Source organism: Microtus pennsylvanicus, chromosome 6 (genome assembly GCF_037038515.1).
Source record: "Microtus pennsylvanicus isolate mMicPen1 chromosome 6, mMicPen1.hap1, whole genome shotgun sequence".
NCBI classification, from domain to species: Eukaryota; Metazoa; Chordata; class Mammalia; order Rodentia; family Cricetidae; genus Microtus; species Microtus pennsylvanicus.
Genome location: NC_134584.1, coordinates 107744244 through 107766243, shown reverse-complemented (window position 1 = coordinate 107766243; position 22000 = coordinate 107744244). Strand labels below are relative to the sequence as shown.

The 22000-nt window shown below is 51.0% G+C and overlaps 1 protein-coding gene across 4 annotated transcripts in view; it reads right to left on the bottom strand.

Annotated features, from left to right (window-relative positions):
- Bcar1 (BCAR1 scaffold protein, Cas family member) overlaps positions 1-22000 on the bottom strand; it is a 38091-nt gene that overhangs the window by 9249 nt on the left and 6842 nt on the right. For 3 of the 4 annotated variants that reach the window (XM_075977283.1, XM_075977284.1, XM_075977286.1), the window contains exon 2: positions 3216-3848. In XM_075977283.1, the coding sequence (XP_075833398.1) occupies positions 3216-3848 (633 nt within the window). Of the gene's footprint in view, positions 1-3215; positions 3849-14623; positions 14746-22000 lie in introns of those variants that run through there. The other variant, XM_075977285.1, reaches the window with a different exon arrangement.

Here is a 22000-nt window from a genome sequence, read left to right as displayed (position 1 = left end):
AAATATATTTTACAAGTGTGGTGGGAATGGGGGCCCTGGAAAGCTGGTTCAGAGGTTAAAAGTGCTGGCTGCTCTTGCAGAAGACCCAAGTTTGTTCCCAGCACCGTACCAGGCAGCTTACAATTCCTGCAACTTCAGTTTTCTTCCAGCCTCTATAGGCACCCAGACACATGGCATACACTCACTCAAAAACAGGCAGGCAGGCAGACAGACAGACAGAAAATAAAAAATCTTCAGGTGAGGCTACAGCACAGCAGCAGAACTCGGGTAGCTACCCCTATCAGTCTTGGAAGATTTAATAACTAAGAAAATGCTTTTGGTATGTTGTGATGAATTTACAACTTTGAAATGCAAAAATAACAAGCATATAACCACAGACATAGGAGGCTGAAGCAGGAGGGTTGTGGGTCCAAGGCCAGTGGAGGATATAGGATACAACGAGATCCAAGTCAACCTGAAGACAGACTAAGTTTGCCTTTAAAAAAAAAAGTACATATACAGATCTGTAAAAGACAAATAGAGAAGACACTAGACAAAATACACCAACATTTCTTAGGGATTATCCCTTGACTGAGGGATCTCTAGACTTTCTCATACATTATGCATTTTCTATGGCAAACAAGCATTTCTTTCATGTTAAAAATATAAGCAGAGGGGCTGGAGAGATGGCTCAGAGGTTAAGAGCATTCATTGCCTGCTCTTCCAAAGATCCTGAGTTCAATTCCCAGCAACCACATGGTGGCTCACAACCATCTGTAACGAGGTCTGGTGCCCTCTTCTGGCCTGCAGGAATATGCACACACAGAATATTGTATACATAATAAATAAATAAATATTAAAAAAAATATATAAGCAGAGGCAATGACCGCCCAGCTCAGGAATGACAAAGCCTCTTAGGAATGGGCACACGGCTTCTCTTCCTAGGCTATCAGTTAGGTCAGAGAATTGGGAACACTGGACAGCTCCACCAAAGGCTGGGTGGGCAGAAAAGACAGAGCAGTGAGGCTCTAGGTGAGTGAGGGAAGGCCCCTTGGTTAGCCCCTTTGGGCTTCCTCCTCCAGCCTAGATGAACAGTTGTCCCAGGACAAGAGATGAAGAACTGACTAGGGGCAAGTATGACTTGTGGGCATGTACATTTGTATGTGTTCTAAGTGCATGTGGAGGGGATGGACCTTGGCCTGTTTCAAGGCTCTCTACACAGGTACTATTGCCATCTCTCCACAGGATAGCCACCCACGACGCACCCACCCACAGACAAGCTGGTGGCAAGGCCTTAATGGTAGGCTTCCATTATCTGACTAAAAGATGCAGGTAGTGCAAGAAGTGGGGTCCGGTGACTCAGGGACCCCTGGTGGTCAAACTGTGGGCCAATGTTCATGAAATCTCATCTTATGCAACTCCTGGTCAGGCATCCTGAATGCCAAGCTTCTCTGTGGGCAGTGGTGGGGTGACACTACCTGCTTTCTAGGTGGCACCAATTAGGTTCTTGGCACTAGGGGGCTTTGAAGACAAAGGCTCAGTGCCACCGCTGAGCATGAATCTGGCCAATGTCTCTCCAGACATGAATGGCGCTCGACCAGACATGATCAGACTGACTGTGAAACTGACTTAGCTGGGCTTATGCTGTTCGTGTTATCTCTCTCTTTCTCGGTTTTTTCAAGACAGGGTTTCTCTGTGTATCCCTGGCTGTCCTAGAATTCAATCTATAGACCAGGCTGGTCTGGAACTCAGAGATCCGTCTGCCTCCGCCTCCTGAGTGCTGGGATTAAAGGCGTGCGCCGCCACCACCACCTGGTTTATGCTGTTCTCTTAAATGCTGCTGTGCCCACCACAGTTGGCTGTTTCCACCAGGGCCTCTGGTGCCCCTGTCTAGCTATTATGGACTTCTAGTGCATGGCAGATGAAGTCATGCAGAAGATGCGGGGTGCTGGTCATGGAAACTCTTATCTTCAACAAATTCCATTCCCTAGTTTTTTTGTTGTTGTTACTTTGTTTTGTTTTTCAAGACAGGGTCTCATTATGTAGCTCTCTCTGGCGATCCTGGAACTCACTGTATAGACCAGGCTAGCTCAAACTCAGGCACCCTCCTCCTGCAGGGTGTGATTAAAGGTGTGCACCACTAAATTTGGTTCCATTTCCCAGTTCTTAAAGGACTTTGGCATAGAAAAACAGGCTAAAATGAATGCAAGTAAAAGTGGCTCCTGATTTAGTGTGAAGCCAGGGAGCTTCTCCTCCTTCAGCCCTGCCTATTTCATGGGCAGGGGCCAGAAGGTAGCATGGAGGAACTGAGGGCCCAGACACATCCTAGAGATGGAATGTCTGTGGAGCCAAGGACAACTAAAGGTGCTAGGTCTCAACCAAGAGATGACTCGTGAAGGACTGGTGCGAGCCCCTGAGCACAGGCAGCTTCCGTACCCACAGGGGCCCAGAAGGCCACAGGTGCCAGTGGACTGAGAGTTCTTCAGGAGCTCCGTTCCTTCTTCCCTAGGGAAATCCCTTTAAGGGCCACACTCAGATACCTGATAAGGCCCACAGCCTGGCCTCCCAGGCAGCTGGGTGGGCAAAGGTCAACAAGCAACATAAGTAACCTCCAAGAAAGCTCCCGAGGAAATGTGTTGTCTCTTTTGTCCCCTCCCTGTCTTCCTGTTGGCCAAAGGGCAGACCCAATGGCTGGATCTCAAGTAGACCCACGTCAGTCCTGGCGTGTTGGCCTCTAGATGCAACTTCTAAGAGGAAACATGCAGCTCTTCTCGTTTTCCCTGTGTTGTCACCCTAAGTCCCACAACCTCACTGTCCTGGCCCACAGGCTTTATGCTCTGCTGTACTTTCTACCTGGGCCAGAATACACTGACACAAGCTGGGCAGGGTCAGCCTGAGTATCAGGCCCCAAGACTGTCCCTGGCCTACTGCTCACTTGGAACATGGGGCACTTCTCCACACCTCTAGACCTGCACATGCTGTAACCTGTGGTTAACATTCTCCATTTCAGGGCAGCCTACTGTAGACTTCCTCATCCTTCATGGCCAGCTCAATGTCCCTTATTCAGATAAGTAAATGTATACATTGATGCAGTTACCTCCCTCCTTGACTTCACACCAAACACACAATGACAATGGAGTGTGGGTACTCTGTGGTGACCAGGCCCTCATTAGGCCCAGAAACCAGGGCCTAGGCTAACCCAATGGGGCTTCACAGCTGTGTCAAATTGGCCTTACCTTTGCCGGGGGCTTCGTTCCCTCCCAGCTGCGGTTGTCCATAGATGGAGGGACTTGGTAGATATCATGCCCTATGCCAGCAGAAGGTGGCACCTGGTAGATGTCCTGGGCTGGACTTCCAGGCCCTGGAGGCACCTGGTAAAGGTCTGTGGCTGGGCTGGGAAATGAGTGATGAGGTGTCTGCTTTGAGAATGTAGATGTCTGTTTGGCTGGGGGTGACTGGAACTGTGGGTTGGGCCCAGGGGCTTGGTAGAGACTTTGCTGAGTCTTGCTGGGAGTGGGTACCAGGTACACACTGTCAGGCTGGGGCTGGTATGCAGTGGGGAGCATGGGACTGTACTGGGAAGCTGGGGGTACTGGGGTATGGACACCCTGAGGGAGGTTGGGCTGCGGCTGGGGTGGAGTGGCAGGTGGGCCTGGTCCAGGCCCTGCTGGCTTCTTGTCATACATGCCGACCAGGATCTTGAGGCGGTTACCAGGGACAATGCCCTGGCGTCCATGCAGTGAGCAGAGCCACCAGCCATCCAGGCCCTGTGTGTCCCGCTCCAGCACCGTCATGATGTCACCCTTTCGGAAGGAGAGCTCATCCGGGGATTCAGCTACGTTGTCATAGAGGGCTTTGGCCAGCACATTCTGGGGAGAGAAGACATAGGTGGACATGAGACAGGAGGATAGGCACAGGCCTCACCCAGCTCCCACCATTACAGAATCAGTAAGCACCCAGCTTTAACTTTCAAAGAGACTCAACTATATCTGAAAACAACAGGGGCTTTACCCTCACCGTCTCTATCGGCCTCCCAGCAGCAAAGCAGAGCTGACCACAGGGTATCTTTAGCTAAGCTAGGGCCCCTCAGATCCTCATCGGCAGCAGCTGCTATCAGCTGCCATCAACACTTCAGAGATGGCTCCCCAGTATGTGATTAAAAACCATTCCTGGGTCTGGAAAGATGGCTCAGCAGTTAAAGGGAGTTTCCTGCTACTGCAGAGGAACTGGAACTGGTTTCCAGCACTGATATTGGGTGGCTCACAACCCAGATTCAGAGATCCAATGCTCTCTTCTAGATTCTGCAGGTACCTGTACTCACTTGTACATGTATGCAGACACAGACATACCACACATATAATCAAAAATAATAAAATCTTTTAAAAGTTCCTGAAGTCATGTGCACAGTTTCTTAAGATAAAAACACTGGGGGGGGGGGGGAGTCAGCCCTTAAGCTGAGAAGAAAGTAAGACGTCTCCCCACTTTAGCTCTAAGGTTCAGATCCTTGGGTTTTGTGTCCAGGGGCACTGCAACTCTCCAAGAGGGAGAGAATGATGGGGTGAGGGAGGATGGTGCACATGACGGGGAGGAAACGGCCATCCTCTGCAGACCCCATGATCATCTTTGAAAAGGTGTTCCAAGAAGAATCATCAACTGATGAAAACGGCACAGCAAAGACAGAAGAGAAATCTCTGCGAACTCTCCACACACACCTTGTACAAGGCTGGAGAGGACAAAATGCTTTTACTCAAGTAAAAGTTGGGCAGAAGGAGAAACGTGCCATGTTCCTGATGGGATGACCTTAACCCTGTCCAGTGTTCATCTGCCCACTCTTTCTTAGCACAGCAGCCTGCCCATCACGCATGGTTTCACTTTCTGCGGTTTTAGTTACTTACCTATGGTCAACCATGGCCCAAAAATATTAAATGAAAAATTCCAGAAATAAACTGGCTGGGCGGTGGTGGCGCACGCCTTTAATCCCAGCACTCGGGAGGCAGAGGCAGGTGGATCTTTGTGAGTTGGAGACCAGCCTGGTCTACAAGAGCTAGTTCCAGGACAGGCTCCAAAGCTACAGAGAAACCCTGTCTCAAAAAGCAAAAAAAAAAAAAAAAAAAAAAAAAAAAACCATAAACTTTCAATTGTAGGCCTCTGAGAAGCATGATGAAATCGCTTGCTATTCTACTTCACTACCCTAGGACCAGCGCATACAACTTGTCTGTATGTAGCTTGGTAGCTATCTGGGCTAGCAGTCTACTCAGCTACTGCAGGGTTTACTGTGTTTGAGTAAGCCCTACTGTGATGGCCGCAGTAATTCTTTTTTTTTTTAATATATTTATTTATTTATTATGTATACAATATTCTGTCTGTATGCCTGAAGACCAGAAGAGGGCACCAGACCCCATTACAGATGGTTGTGAGCCACCATGTGGTTGCTGGGAATTGAACTCAGGACCTTTGGAAGAGCAGGCAATGCTCTTAACCTCTGAGCCATCTCTCCAGCCCGGCCGCAGTAATTCTTACATAATTCAAATTTGCAAGAGAGAAGCTATAAAGGTGCTTCTGTTAAGTGAAAAGGTCAAAGTTAATCATTTATGGTTTTGAAGAGACCAATCACATTATCTTTTATTACAATATCACTAATTGTTCTATTGTTACTCTCTTACCATATCACATTTGTAAATTAAACTATTATAGATAAAAGCCAAGCGTGGCAAGAGCATGACTTTAATCCCAGCTTGGGAGGGAGAGGCAGGAGGATCTCTGTGAGTCTGAGGCCAGCCTGGTCTACAGAGTGAGTGCCAGAACAACTAGGGATACATGGTGAGACCCTATCTCAGGAAAAAAAACCCAAAAAATAAAAATAAAAACAAAAAACTTAGTGTAGATAAATATGTATTGGAAAATAGAGTACACAGAGGGTTTAATACTAATTGGGGCGTTCTTTGGGGGTCTTGAAATGCACCTCACAGACCGAGGGGAAAATAACGCGAACATGAACTCCATATAATTTAACTGCATCATCATAATTCATCATGATCAAAGTGTCATAGGGCTTGTTTTTAAAAAAAGGAATTCTTTTACAATAAAATGGAGGCATAGAGGTCAATAAATAAACAAGTCACTACTAAAAGGCACAGGCACGCTTTTCCATATATGAGAGCAATTCTAGGACAGGAATGGGACAGGACAAGGCTGGGAACAACGGGAAAAGGCTAAGGTAGGGGAAGGTAGGAAACTCACTGTAAGAAGGCAGCCATGGACACTGGCCTTGGCATTACAGACTACCACTCAGAACTCAAATACAAAAGGTCTCATGCTAGGACAAGTAAAGTTAATAGGAATCTGGAGTTCATACAATCAAAAAGGACAGGACACTGGGCAGTGGTGGTGCACTGGGTAGGCAGAGGCTGATTAATCTCTGGGTAAGACCAGTCTGGTCTACAGAGAAAGATCCAGGACGGTCAGTGTTACACAGAGAAACCCTATCTGGGGAACCTCCCATCCACCCCCCAAAAAAAGGGGGACAAGAATAGAAAGCCTACAACATATAAAAAGGTCACCCAAAGGAAATCAAATGGTCAAGACCTGCTGATGAATGCTCAGAGTTATAGTAGAAAGAAACACAGAGGGATCACGTCACACGGTCCTTCAGGTGTCCTGGTATTTAAGGAAGTGATGTGGGCAGAACTATTCGCAGGCTTTACTGATCTTAGGAGTATTCAGCACCAGGGTGTTTGCCTATGACCCATGGGGCCTACCTGTATTGACCATGGAGCAATGAGAAGGTAAAGGTGAGGTGAGCCAGCCCTGCCCTCCTGAGTTAGAGTAAGAAACAAATGTGCTGACGTTCAAACTTTAAAGCTATAAGCACCTACAAAACAATACCCACCATATGTCAAAGACAATTATTCAGGGACATTACCTAATGTCTCTTAATTAGAAGGTATCTAATATGCTAGGCATATTACTAATGTGGGTGCTTCCGGGGCTTGAGGGAGAAGCAACATGGAAAACAGGAGCATTAAGCAAAGGGAGAGAGCAGCATTTCCCACTTTTACTGCCCCAGCTACTACAAGAAATGAGTACTACTATGTCCTTCTATATCACAGACACTCCCAGAACAGGAATCATGAGGCCCAGAAGCCAAGAAGCCTGTGCTGGAGCCATGTGACTCCCAGCAGGATAACAGTACAGGAAAAAGAGAAGAAGGCACAAGAACACTGTGGTGGTAGGGGGCACTGGAGAGAGGGCAAAGGTCCTGAGTTCAATTCCCAGCAACCACATGGTGGCTCACAAGCACCCTTGATGAAATCTAGTGCCCTCTTTTGGCACACTGTATACATAATAAATAAATCTAAGAAGGAGGAGGAGGAGGAGGAGGAAGAGGAGGAAGAGGAGGAAGAGGAGGAAGAGGAGGAAGAGGAGGAGGAGGAGAAGAAGAAGAAGAAGAAGAAGAAGAAGAAGAAGAAGAAGAAGAAGAAGAAGAAGAAGAAGAAGAAGAAGGAGGAGGAGAAGCCGCCGCCACCGCCCACTGGAGTGGCTTCAAGACAGTCACTATACCTTAAGCAGTTCTGTCACTGCCTCCTTGCCCAGGAGCCAGGGAGGAGTCTGGGCTAGGTGTGGCTGGGACATCTTCTGAACAGAAGAAGCAGAAGACTGCGTGCCTCAGCAGGGCTGGTGGCAGAGGCTGATTGAGACCCCACTGGGCACTCAAGAAGGTCAGAGGCACCCTTCTGACCTTTGACTGAACATCAGTTCTGGGTGACTGCAGACCCAGAAGTCTTAGGAGGAACATCGTAAGTCACAAGAAAGATCTAGACTTGGAAACAGGACCTGGGCTCTGGCTACTGGCTGTGCAGCCTACTTAGACCACCATCATCCTCTGGCCAAGTGGTGGCACACACATGCAACCCTACCACTTGAGAGGAAGAAGCAGAGAATCAGGAGTTCGAGGCCTGGGCTAGTGAAACCCTATCTCAGGAAACCAAAGCTAAATCAACTAAACAACAAAAAACATCCCCACCCTCTGGACCTCACCTCCTCATGGAATCAATTAGGAGCTGGAATTCAGGTGGCAGGAAGGGGCATGCCCTAGGGACATAAATCCAGAGTGGGATCCCAGGCTTTGAGGAGAGGAGTCCCAGGGGGCTACCTCTGATTTGTCTCTCAGGCCTGCCACACTTAGAGGACACTTAGAGGTATGAAGCATGCCCCAGGAGTCACCAGCTGGCATCTGCTTCTCCAGGACAGCTTGAAGGATCCATCCCCAGGAAAAACAGTAGCAAGGAAGCTAGGAACCAAAAGAAGCAAGCCCCAGGGAAAGGCTGAACAGGCAAGCAGTCTAAGGAGGGCACAGCCCCTGAAACTGGCACAATTCCTGAACTCTGTCCGCACCAGTTCCAGATTTAAGTGCACCGAGTACACCAACACTTCAGCGTTCAGGAGGAGGAGGCAGGACTCTGAGTCTTAGGTTATTTTGATCTACAGTGATAAACCCATCCCCTCCAAAAACTCCTCCACAATAAATCATTTGAAATTTTAAAATGAGGTATCAATGTCTCTAAAAATACTCAGGACAATAGGGATATTCTTTCATTTACAGAATTTTCAACTTGTATTTAATACGTTATTCTTATTTTGAAGTTGAAAAAAACTGAAGGGAATCAACCAAGTCTAAATATGTATGAAGACATCATTTTAAAAAATACCCTGTTACTCTGAATGTTAGGTTTTTGTTTTTTAGGAAATGGGGGGGACCTTATCTAGGAAAAGAAAATAGTGGGTCACATGCCAGGCTCTGGATCAGGGTGGGACAGAGGCAGGCAGACAATTATAGTGGGTCCGTCTAGAGGCCAGAGTCCTTAGAGAATCAGGCCAGGGTAGGAACTACCTTACAGCCCACCAGGCTCACAGTCCCTACCCCCAAGCTGCAAACAAGAGAAGCCAATTTCCCAAATATGGTCTGCAGCCTGCCTCCGGGAATCACCAGGCCCACCCTCCCTCGGTGACCCCAGAACATCAAGCCGCCTGGCTGGGTCCCCTAGCCCCTGCCCTGGTGACCACAGGAAGTGCCAGCAGAATGAGTCACAGGGAAATTCCCTCCAGCCTGTTAAAGGCGGTGGAAGTGCAGACAGAAGGGCCTGCTCCTGAGTCCCTCACCTCCAAGACTGCTGTGCAGGGAAGGCTGAGAGAGGCCGCAATGGGCCGGTCTGGGGACGCCAGGATAGAGCACAGGCATGAAGGCTAGAAGGGTCTGTTGAAGGAAGGTTCAGTGAACAAATCAAGCCAGAGACGAACTGCCCAGACCAGGTGAGTCATTTGGGACTTCTGGCCTCCCAGAGGTGCTAGCTCTACCTAAAGTACACGCTCACTGAGTGCCTGCCAAGTACGCCTTGGCCAAGTAGGGCTGTAACTGTATAGTCAAGGGCAGCTGGAGCCAGGCTGGGAAACACCTCATGGACTGGGCACGTGGCATCAAGAGCCTGGCACCAGGAGTTCCTTTGCCTGTGTCAGCTGGTGTGCTCTGGCCCAGAGCCCCTGCAGCAGCCTCTCTCCTACCCAACCCAAGTCCTAAGCACTGCCAGTACCTGACCTATCGACTTTTTCAGCTGGCCAGGCAAAGGCCCTTCCAGCCTCTCTGCCTCCCTAGTTATTACTCAAGGCCACACTGCTCCTTCCTTCTCTTGAGTCACTAGGCAACAGTTTAGTCCCAGACCAGGGTCTGGCTCTCCCTCCCGCTTCTATATGACTTTAGGTAAGCTCCTTCTCCCCTGAACAACCATACAACTGGCTGGCTTCTGAATATCCTACTTTTGTTTAACAAGATTACCCTGGTTCCTCTTACTAAAGCAGTGGCTCTCAAATGTAAGTCATAATCTCCTAGGGGGTCACATATCAGATGTCCTGCATAATAGTAGCAAAATTACAGTTATGAAGTAGCAACAAAATAATTTTATGGTTGGGGGTCACCAGAACACAAGGAACTGTATTAAAGGATTAGTCGCAGAATTAGGAAAGCTGAGAAGCACTGTCCTAAAGACAGTGTACACCTATACTCTAGGAGTGTAGCTCAGGGGCACACTTTCCTGGCTTCTATGAGGCTCATGAAAGTAATAATTTGTGCCGGGCGGTGGTGGCACGCCTTTAATCCCAGCACTTGGGAGGCAGAGGCAGGCAGATCTTTGACCAGCCTGGTCTACAGAGCTAGTTCCAGGACAGGCTCCAAAGCCACAGAGAAACCCTGTCTTGAAAAACCAAAAAAAAAAAAAAAAAAAAAAAAGTAATAATTTGCCAAGAAGGGGGAAAGTAAGGGGCCAGAAGTAATGAAGGACAAGACTTTTGCATACGCGCGGCTTTCCCAAGGAAGCAACACTCTAGCTGACTTACTAGCTAAGCACATAGGGCAGAACAAGGGTAGAATCCAAGATGCTGGAGCAAGAATGAAAGGAGATGTCTGTGACCCCAGTGTGGCAGGTAGACAGGGGTTGACTGCTGTAGGATTCCACTGATTATCCCTCTAGCATCCCAAGGCCAATAAATGCCATTCAAACAATGGGCTCCTACAGCCAAATAAGCCCAGATGGTAATGGTCCCCAGCAGCCTAGGCATTCCTGCTGTGGTCATGGTCCCCAGCAGTCTCCCATGGGACTCTGTGCCATGACAGAAGCTGGAGAAGCAGTCGGCTTCCTGGGCCCGTTTTCCCAGTCTCCCCTCAGCTGCAGAGTATTACTCATGCTATGCTATGTGTGTTGTCTCAAGCTCAGAGTGGGATAAGTGACAGATGCAGAGCCAGCTTACAATTGTCTGTCTAGACCAGTGGCTCTCAACAGGTGGGTCACAAACCCTTTGTCACACCATTAGGAAGGCTGAGAATCACTGGTCTAGATGATGTTGCTGGTCACATCCAAGACACCACAAAGCTGCTGCCTGGCTTGCCAATGCATCCTACATCTACAGAACCAAATCAGACATCACCCACTGTCCTCCTTCAGGAAGACCCAATGACTATCTGAAGATAATCACTTCCCTTTTGCCCGCCTTATATACTGCCATTTCTTGTTACTGCCTAATTCTTGTTGCTAACCCAAACACAGGAGGCACAAGTCTGTCTTCAGCAGAACCTTGGCTAGAGCACCAGGCTTGTTGTAAGAGGTGCCACAGCAAGTGCCTGCCGAGTCAGTAGAGCCAAGAAAACCCCTCGCCTGATGTCAATGCTCCCCATTCCACACAACATTCTTGTACAAGGGAGCCAAAAGGGCTGCCCACAAGTACTGCTTGGTTGAGAATGGGCCCCATTGGGTCCTGGGGCTGTGAAGGCTTTCGACCCCACACTCCAGCAAAGGAAGAATTGCTGATGTGCAGGTTATTCTCCTCAGCTCCAGGTGCCTTGAGATCCCATAAAACCCTGACAATAGGGCAGGGTGCAAGCGGGTGGCTTGGCATGCTGAGAAGACACTACAGTTTCCCCTCCACAGAGCTGTCAGTCAGTGCCAGTCTGGGCCCACTAACCAAAGGACCCCGCATGCAGGCCTGGCTCCACATCTGGTTCATACTCATTTATACACCAAACCAAGTTCTCAGCAGCCCGTAGCCAGCTCAAGATGGGAACCAGGCGAATCAGAAAAGGAACTGGACAACAGGATGCAACTAGCAGGCCCTGAATGACAGTAACAGTGACTTTTACCCTAGGCCATAGGCCAAGCTCCTTCCCACATCTTCAAATGACCCCAGGACACCAAGAATTATGTCTCTCTTATCTGAAGGGAAGGGAGGTTCAGAATGGTACACTTGTCTGACCCAGGTTTACAGAGACAAGAAACAGCAGAGGTAGGTCTAGGGCTGAGATAAAAGTGGAATTGGGGATTCACTGGAAATGCTGGCTTCACAGAATCCAGGAGAGTTAATTGCACAAGCCTTTCCTACCCTGCCCAGTCCCAGCCTAGGCATACACACTGGCACCCACCCCCAGCACAGAGCTTCACGCTCAGCAGGCACTAAGGAAACACTGGCTCCCTTCATACTCACAACCACGGCAAATGTGAGCCAAGTTTATTTCTGGGATATTCTGTTTGCTTGTCCCAAAGCCCCCCCCCCCCTGCCTCCAGCCAGTGGCCAATGGATATAGGCCCAGTGAATGGGTGCCCAGCTGGCAGTCACACTCACTATTCCTCCTCACTCATGCCCAGGCATCCACCTGGAGGGGCACACAGTCATAGACCCACTGACTAGGAACCTGGCAGACCTCCTTGCCCCAAACCAGGATCCAATGGAGCCACAAGAGATGGCACTTCTTTCCTCCCTTCCCTAGCCTGACACACTAGCTTTGGCAGCATCCTGCCCTAGCATTCCCATGAACAACTAGGCAGCCAGTTCATGTCCCTGGTACACTCACAGGGAACCAGAGTGTGAGAACCATGCTCAAAATGGCTTGTGCATGAGCCCCACATTCCAGAGTCATCCCAAGGGAACCACAGCTCTAGTCCTGCCTTCCTCAGGAGTATGTGACAGTACAAAGCCAGGGAGGGCACAATAGTAGCTACCAGCTCCATGACTGACACTCTGCAGTCAGGGCAAAGGTTTGGAAGAAGGAGTGAAAAACCACCTGCAGAGTGTGGTCACTGACAGGGATTCTCCTACATATGCTGTCCTTGGCTCTAGTAGCAACAGCAAATGACTGTATCCAGGTTCAGCTCTGGATGGGAAGCAGATCCCTGCTCCAACTCCTGCCAAAGTGTCACAGGCACTATCTCTAGGAGCCTGGGTAGAAGTGTGGAGGCATAAAGAATCCTCCTGCTGTAGAATATGGCATCTCTAAGCCCCCATCACACCAGAGAGGGTAGGGATACCTACTGCTTTCTTCCTTGGCCCTGGGATTCTAATAGAGGATTTGTGAACCTATCAGTGGGCTAGCTCTAGTTCACCTTTGTGATTTGGTGCCTCGGCCGAACTTAGCTTAAGGCTGACCCTTCACTTCAGGGACAAAATGGGGCCCAGAATAGAGGTGATCCCCATCCCTGACTCTGCCATCACGAAGGATCCACAGATCAGAGCAAAGGAACAGCAGGATCTTAGTACAAGGTCTCAGTTTATCCTGGAGCTCTGACACTGCAGCCCTAAGACACTCGCCTTCAGCAGCTGGCAATGTAGTCCATCTTCCTGAGCGGGGATGGGGACAGCACCACAAAAAGTGTGGTTCTCCAGCATTCAAAACACATTCCCCTCTACTCTCTACCCCTCCCACAAAGGCCTAACTTTGTACCTCACCTAGAGAGGGTTATACCAAAGCAAACATGGAGCCTTGACTCTTCCTAGAGTTTGAGCGACCAGACAAGAGAGCCCAGCCCCATCCTCTGGGTCTGAGGACACACTGTAACCCCTCCATGCTGGGAAGAAAGGCTGCTGCTGGAGAGAGATCCTCGTCACCCACCTCCCACTCCCCAAAAGCAAGCCTGACTGATTACCTCTTTCCAAAGGCCTCCCAGCCTGGGCAGGTTGGGTTGGGGAGGGGAGAAGAGGATAAAGCTGTTCAGGCCTGGGGGAAAGCTGTGGTGGGGTCTCCTGAAAGAACGGATGCTAGCAGAGGGAGGGCCACAGCAGAGCCTGGCAGCTTCTCGAGGTCTAGTTCCCTCATCCCAGAGTGGGAAGCACAAATGGTCCAGCATAGATACCAGGTTCTGGGCCTGAGCTCAAAGGACAAACCCACCTCCCCCCACACTCTCTGCCTCAGTCTCTACACTTACAACCTTACAGCCAGGGTGGGGAGCGACAACTGACTCAGGGGCCTTTTCTGTGCAAACAGATTCCCTTGAGACACTGCCCTAACTTCATGCCTTGGCCAGACATAGGGAGATCACACAGCACTCACTCTCTTGCTCAGCACAACCACTCAAGGCCAGAAGCTCCAGTCTTCCTCCCTTGGCCAAAGGTGACTTTGCTCAGACAACCGGGACTGCCTTACCCTGCCCTGCCTCCACCCAGCTTCCACTGGATTCCTTCCTTGCTCAGGGCAAAGGGGAGGTGACTGCTAGTGCCAGGAGGGTGTGCCGGCAGTTCCTCCCCAACCCCAACGGCTCCCTACCCTAAGGCACCACCTGGCTGCTGGTTCCTGATCCTCTAGGCACCCACACCTGCTATTCTGGCCCATCAGCCCTGGCCAGTCACTCTCCATTCAGAGAAAGGAGGGCGTGTCCCCTGGCGCAAGACAATTGGAAACTTTCTCACTTAGCAAGGAATTGACTGGACACATGGTCGTTAGATGAAGGTGGCCGAACCCTAGATCGGGAGCGTCTCTCAGCCTAGACCTTTCTGCATCGCAGAGTCGTGAAGATAAGCCGCGGCCCTCAATGGGCTTCTCCCCAAATCCCCCAGGTCCTAACCTGTCGCCGCTCGCCTGCAACCCTCAGCAAATCTCGGCTATTCAGGGCCCCTCAGTACACCGCCTCGGATTCAGCCTCAGGCAGCCTGGCACGGCGTGAAGGCCGAGTACGACACGAAAGCTCCGTGGGCTGCAGGGGGTCGAAAGGCTGACGGGGGAGGAGCGACTCGCTAACGCGCCGAGCTGACCGGTAACTGCGGCCGGAGGGTCGCACTGGGCCCGCAGGAAACGTCCTCCTCCCCGCCCGCCCGGCCCCGCGCCCACACTCACCAGGTACTTCATGGTGCCCGCCGGCCAGAGGCCGCGCCGCCCGCGTACCGCCCGCTGCCCGCGCCGCACGTCTCAGCAGCCGCCTCGGCCGCCCGAAGCCGGTCCACTTCGCTCCGCCTGCCCGCCCGCCGCCGCCCGCTCCCGGCATGCCCAGCCGCGCTACCATTGGCCGCCGTGGGCCTCCATGCAAATGAGCCGCTGAGCGGGGCGGGCCGAGCCGGCTACAGCCCGGTGTGGACGTCCCCGCCTCCCGCGGCGGCCAGCCGAGCTCGTGAAGGTCCTCAGAGGACGCCGCCTGGCCCCAGCGCTCTCCTCCTGGGCAGCCCCTGCTACCCCTCCAGATGCCGGCCTTCTGCCTTCCTCACCTACCAGCCCTGGAGTATTCCCACGTGTGTCCGCGGCACCCGATTCAGACCTGAATTCCAAGGCAAAGTAGAGAGAGTATGCCCCAAGAAACAATTACTGAAAACAATACGACTGAAGACAGGTCTTACTATGTAAGGATACCAGGAACCCCGCGTGATGGTTCATGCCTAAGGATTCCAGCAATCGGGAAGTGGAGGCAGGAAGCCAGCCTGGGCGACAGAAAGACCCCAGTTTTTCATAGGTAGCAACAACCCCTGCCCCTCTGTATTCCTCAACCATGTGGGATTTCAGCTGGTCCCCTGAAGAGAGAGAGAGAGAGAGAGAGAGAGAGAGAGAGAGAGAGAGAGAGAGAGAGAGAGAGAGATCCTAGGAGACCCCCCTGCTCCCCCATTCCTGAGTCAGTCCTGTCCAGACACAAAACTCGTGCCCAGTGTTTGGGTGGCAGCAGCAACCTTCTTGAAACCTGCTCCAACTTGCCTATTTCAGGAACGTCCAAATGTGCACTTTAAGAATGAGAGAGAAGGAAAAGTTACCTGGGGAAAGCAGTAGGCAGAGCCTCACCTCACCGCAAAGCTCTTTGCTAGGTTTCAGGTCAATAATTTCACCCAAGCAGCAAAATCTGGATGCTGCAAAGTCTCTGAGCACAGATTGCTGGAAAAACTGGAATGAAACTTATTTCAGATCTCACAGGATCGTGAGCAGCCAGCAGTCCCTAGCCCCTCACTGCACACTGTATCAGGCAGCTGCTGATGCCAGGAAGCAGTGAGATGGACCACTTAAACTCAGCAGAGTTCTGAAGAATGGCGGGTACCAATCACACATACTCAAGGCCAACCTCCACAGCATCTGGGCAGACTTTCTCCAGAGCTCCTGCATCAGGGGCTGGGCTACAGCAGCCCAGAGAGTGCTCATGTGTCCTCTCAACACCTGGTTAAACTAGACTCCTGGATTGTAACCCTCCTGAAAAGCTAAGACGCCTGCATTTCCCCTGGGCTTCTGACTTAGAAATCACTGGCCAGAGCTCACAGCATGGCGGGAGGGCAAGGAGAATTGACCCAGTGTCCTGGAACACCCTGGAACATTCCTTCCTGCGGGTCACCATGCCCTACTCAGGTCTCTCTCTCCTACATCCTCAGCCTCCATCCAGTGGGAAGATGCCTAAGCATTTGCCCCACTGTGTTGGGGTTGAAGGGCCCTCAACGTGTCACTGGGTCTGTATGTTGGAGGGGAGGAGCAGGACCCAGAAGTCACTGCCAGGCCTGAAAGGCAGGCTTTCAGGTAGGAGGTTTCTGCAGGATGGACAGGAACACAAAAGGCCTGGTCCTCAAAGGGGACGAATAGCCCCTGTCCACCCCTGGCCAAGGGAAGGCACCACAGGGAGGCAGTGACTAGCTAGGTCCTTGGGAAAGGGAGACCCTCTTTTCTCAGAAACAGATTAAAGTGGCACTGGGGGTGGGGCTGTGCCTGTGAGTGTGGAAGTGGGGGAAGGGAGCTGGGCTCAGGCTCAGGCATTTCAAAAATTTGCTCCTTTTCCACTTAAACACGCCCCCCCCCAGCCTGTGAGCCTTGGAATGGCATTTCCGCTTTGGAAGCAAGACCCCAGGATTGACACCCCACTGTGCTGGGGGCGGGGTGCCACTTCTCAAGCTACTGAGGAAGGAGCACCCATTAGGCTGGTTATGTGGGGTATGTGGAAGAGTGGTGACAGGGATATTGCCTACACACATCTGTGGCCTCTGTGCTGGCCTGAACACATGTGCTCAATGGTATAGTAGCCCCTCCCCAGCACTGACACAGCCTCCATGCGGGCTGGGACACTTGCTCATTTCATGCCCACAGCAGTTTTGTAACACAAGCCTTCTGGCCAGCCCCACTTTACAGGTGAGACTGACACACAGTGTAGGGTCCTTGTCTCATTCCACACAACCGTGCACAGGAGGGACGGAGCTGACATCCTACACTGACTACTCTGCAGTAGAAAGGGAACTTAGGGACAAGGACACTCCAGACTGAGCTAAAGACCTCAGTCACATTCAGGTCTCCAAACAGACAGGTGTCTGAGACCCAAGGAATCCCTTCTCTCCCATCCCCCCCAAAAATAAAACAAAACAAAAAAACAATGGCCCTGCATTCAGCACTGGGCCAGCACTTCTCTGAAGTTCAGCTTCATTGGTGAGGGGTGTGTAATGAGGTGGAACCTTGGGGGAAAAGCTAGCCTGAGAGGACACCACATACAGACACAGACACAGGCTGCAGGCACAGGCACACACAGGAACAAACACACACAAAAGCACAGCTACATACAGGGGCAACATACACTGGATCAGGCACACACAGGGCATATGCAAAGGAGCAGCTGCAAGAGGGTGCTGCTCGAGAAGGATTGCACAGGCATGGCCGGACAACAGCTCCCACCCTGCAGGACAGCTGTCAGTCATCCCAGGAGTGGCCTGGAGTCTCTTTACCAGGTTGAAGATAAGCTCACAGGACACAGGGGGATTTATCACTAACTTCTGGGGCATAAAATGGGCATTTCCACAGTAAACACAGTAGGCCACTCAACTGCCTATATTACTGCTCTTCCTGGACCCCTACTGAGGAGAAAAGCCTGGGATAAAGTTGCAGCCTTCTGGCCTTCTGAGCCTCAGAAGCAGTACAGCACACAGAAGAGCTATCACCGTGTACCGCCCTGTAATGCCCACTTACATCAGCAAAGGGGATAATGGAAAACGGCCAACCGTAGGGGAATAGCTGAACAAACCAGCCCCTCCAGGAAGACCATGCAGCTACACGAGAACCACTTATGAATGGCCAAGAGTGAACAGAGCAGGCATAAGGTGACTTGCATGAGATAAGGCACAGTCTCCCCTCCTGAAGCTTGGGCTGGACAGACAGATCAGCTGATGGCCAGCTCTGGGAGCGGCAGCAGGAAAGGATTTCCTGAGGCCGGAGGTAAGCACTGCAAGCCCCAGGGACAGGAAGACATGTTGTCCCTAAAGGGCCACAGAAGCGATTGCTTTCCTTCTGAGGAATACTCACAGTGTCAAGCTCAAAACCAGGGCAAGGCTACAGGCGCCTTTATGACAGACAGCCTGTCACATCAGTGTGGAGACCAGGAGGTGGAATGCCACCTTCCAGAGGCTCAAAGGGCAGTGCCTCTGCCAGCTTAGACAGCCAGGAAGTGGTAGCAGAGCTTACAGCTCTAACTGCCCATTCGGCAACCTAAGCATGTCCCCAGACAGCAGTGTGGGTGTGAGGTATTGGAGCTGCTAACCTTAGAGTCCCTGTGCTCCCAGGCTGGAGTGACCAGTGAGAGCCTTCACTCCTCCTGACAGGGTGACAGGGCCCTACCGCCTGGAGCCAGATTCTTCTGGTCAGCTGTGCCCTGGGAGCAGATTGAAGGATGTGGAGGAGGTGCTACCTGCTCTGTAGGGATAGCCCAGGGGTGAGGAAGGTACAAACTGATTTAGGCCCCTAACAAACTCCAAGGTATATAAAAGCAGCACTCCCTCCCCACTCCCCTCTCTGCCTTTATGTGTGGTCCTGGGACAAAATGGGGGTAGGTGGGTAACCCCCTTTTCACATTTTTCTGCAGCAGTGACAACTTGAGAGAAGTGCTTGCTTCACACAGGACTTTCCTTCAGCAGAGGACTCTTTGGGTGCTGGCAGACAAGAGTGGGCTAGGCCTGAGTACTGCTACTCCCTGTGTGGACCAGAGGCTGGGCCTAGTGTGGCTGCCCTGTGGCTGCCCCTGGTATCTGACTCTTGCCTCCTCATCCCCTCAACATTAGGGAAAAGTCAGACTAGTAGAGGAAACCTGTCAAGGAACAGAGGAGCAAGGGATAAGGAAGAACACGGGACAGGTCCCTATCCCTGGAGAGAACGCTCAGTTGCTGGTGGCTGCCCTGGTTCTTTCTGTCAGCTAGCCTGGGTGGGCAGGGACAGGGTGTGGTCAAGAGGCCTCACCAGCTGAGCCATCTGCTCTCACTCTCCCATAGCAACCAGAGTTCAGACAGAGGGGGTGACTTCACGTACCATCTGCTCCAAGCCTTCAGCAGCTTCTACTGAGCACCAGTGCCCACACCCACAGATACCCACAGATGGGCATAGAACAGGGTTGTCAGCCACAGCGGCCAGAGTCAGTGAGCTAGAGGGTCAGCAGGGTCACAGGCAGCAGTCCAGGGATTCCAGGGTATATAAGAGCAGCTCCCTCCTTGCAAAGAAACATGGTGACCCCACATGAGCTGATTTCAGCCTACACAGCAGGGCCCCATATGCCTCAGGAGACCCAGACCAAGGCCTTATCTCAACTAAGCCTCCACAGACAGGAGCCTACACAAATGACTCCAGCATTTGTGTAGACATATAGCATCCTCAGCGGGTCACCGCACCTCTCAGAGCTCAGTATACGTATTGTTAAAGGCAACCTTACCAGCGCTCGGCCCATACCCAGGCACTGACAAGGATGCACAGGGCACTCTGGTGTGCCTCAGCAGCACAAATACATCCCACATCACTAGACATTAAGTCCCATCCACCCTCTTTCTTGGACCCCCCCCTCCGCCCACAAACACAAGTGCACACCTCTAAGCCCACTCCCCAAGCAAGCCTTCCCTGTTCTCCCTCCTCCCTCTTGAGATGTTCTAAGATTGCCCATGTTCCCTCAAAACCTCATTTGAGATCTGGGTGCAGCTCCTCCTTGGAGTGAAGTCACACCAGACCCATAGCCGACGCTGGGGTGGGCAGGTCTTCCCTCCACTGCACTGGTGGCGTCATTTGCACCACAGTCTGAGCATCAGATGCATGCCAACTGTTGTGTGGTATCAGGCACTGACAGGGAAAGAGTCCCGCTCTCAGAGAACTTACACTTGGACTGTGGGAGGTGGGCATGGACGAGAGTCACACCTGTCTGCGGTGACAAGAGTCAGAAAGGGCAAAGTAGGTGGCAGGGATGGGAGGGTTGTTCCATGCAAGGGTTTGGGAGCTTCTCTGTGGAGGTAACATGTGAGTAAATGTGTGAACCTTTGCAGGAAAAGCAAAGTGAAACTGATTTTAAAAGCACAGTCAAGTGAGCTGCTTGGAGAGGAGGAGCAGATTCAGGCCTGAGGGCTGCAGGAGGGGCCCTTGGGAAGCTGGTCCCAGCTCTGACTTCTGGCTTTTTGAAGGGTAAAGTGTATACTGGACTTAGGCTCTCAAATTGAGCAGGAGTGGCTTGGTAGGATGTCTGGGTCAATCCCAGCGGGAGGGCCCAAAGGATCAATCAGCTCGGGTACAGGATTTATCTTCTCTGACCTGCTCTCTCTCCTTTAGGCCCTCCAGCCAGGACCTCCTGGGACATCACAGGTGATTCCAAAGGCTAAAGTTAACCTTTGATGACGGGGTGGAAGGAATGCAAACTCTTAAGGCCCTGCTTGGAAGGCTGTGAACAGGGAGGTCTGTGGTTTCACCACATTCTGAGCAAACAGATCATTTGGGTAGATAGTGTTTTAGGGCATAGACAAATTTCTGGGCATGACCTAAGGCTGTATGATTAGATGTCATGTTTTCTTTTTTTTGGGGGGGAGGGGGGTTCAAGACAGGATAGCCCCTGCCTATCCTGGAATTAGCTCTGTAGACTAGGCTGGCCTCCAACTCACAGAGATATGCCTGCCTCTGCTGCTGGAGTGCTGGGATTAAAGGCATGTGCCACCACTGCCCGGCTATAAGGTTTTCTAATACAAACAATATGCCAGTGTTCTGACAGTAAAAAATCCACATTAAACAAAAGCAGGAGGACGGGCTGAATGAACTGCGGCATATACATCAACAGAAGAATATTCAGCAACCAAGGAGGAACAAATACTCCCCAAGTGGATGGCGATTTCTATTTTGCTGAATGAAAGAAGCCAGAACTAACACAGAATGAAGAGGCAAATCTAAGACAGTGAGAGAAGGCACAGCACTGACTGCCTGACGGGGCCCTGAGAACTTTCCGAGGTGACGGTGACATTCCTTATCCTGATGATGTTCTTCATAGTCCCAAACTTACCCTGTGTACACTTAACACCTGCACATTTCATGACATGTAAAAATCTACCTCAGCAGAAAAGTCTCAACAGGTAAAATGACAGGAAGCACAGAAGAACAGGATGACATTGCATAGTATTCTGAAAGACCCCAAACCAGGTACCATCATCCTAAACCCACTACTGGGTACCAGGGAACTTACAGTTAATTTCTATGCCCCCTTAACCTAGGTTTTCTGGAATAATGTTCCTCTTTCCTCATATATTACACAGCTCTGGAGGCTTTGATGATGGCAGACTGTGTCTTTTACTATAATCTGTTTCAAATCCTTCATGGAATTTGGCAGGGTTTAATAATAAAATTACTGAAAAGCCCCCTTAGCCTCTAATCTCCCCCAGAAAAGAGATTAACTTTAGAGCCACAACTTGTGACCATCTCTCCTGCCAGAATGGGCGTCCCTCACCACCTCTGCTGAGGTCCTGGCTCTCTTTCTTGGATCAAGGAAGACAATGCCTCAGCAAACAGTTATTAAGAGCACACAAAAGCAGTGCGGGCCAGTGAGAATCAGCGGCACTTGCTGGGCAAGTCTGACAACCCAAGTCCTATCTCTGGAGCAACATAAAGGCAGGAGGAGAGAAATGACTCCACAAGTCAACCTTTGACCTCCACTCCTGCACATGTGCCCCCACACATGATGACAATGATGACAACAAGGACACTGATCCAAAAAAGAAAATAAATAATGAGATTTGGCCAGGAAACAAGGAGGCTAAGTCTGAGGCTGGGAGATGGAAAAGATCCCTGAAGGCAGGAGGTAGGAGCGAGCACAGCTGACTACAAGGAGAGTGCCAGAGTTGCCCAGAGCCCCTCACCCTTCCACCACCATCATTAGAACCTTAAGGCACTGAGATCCACAGGTGGCATTGAAGTCCTGCCTGGCTGCTTCTATTACTAGACCACGCTGCTGCAGATCATGCCTGAGGAGAAGCTTTACGTGTATGCAAT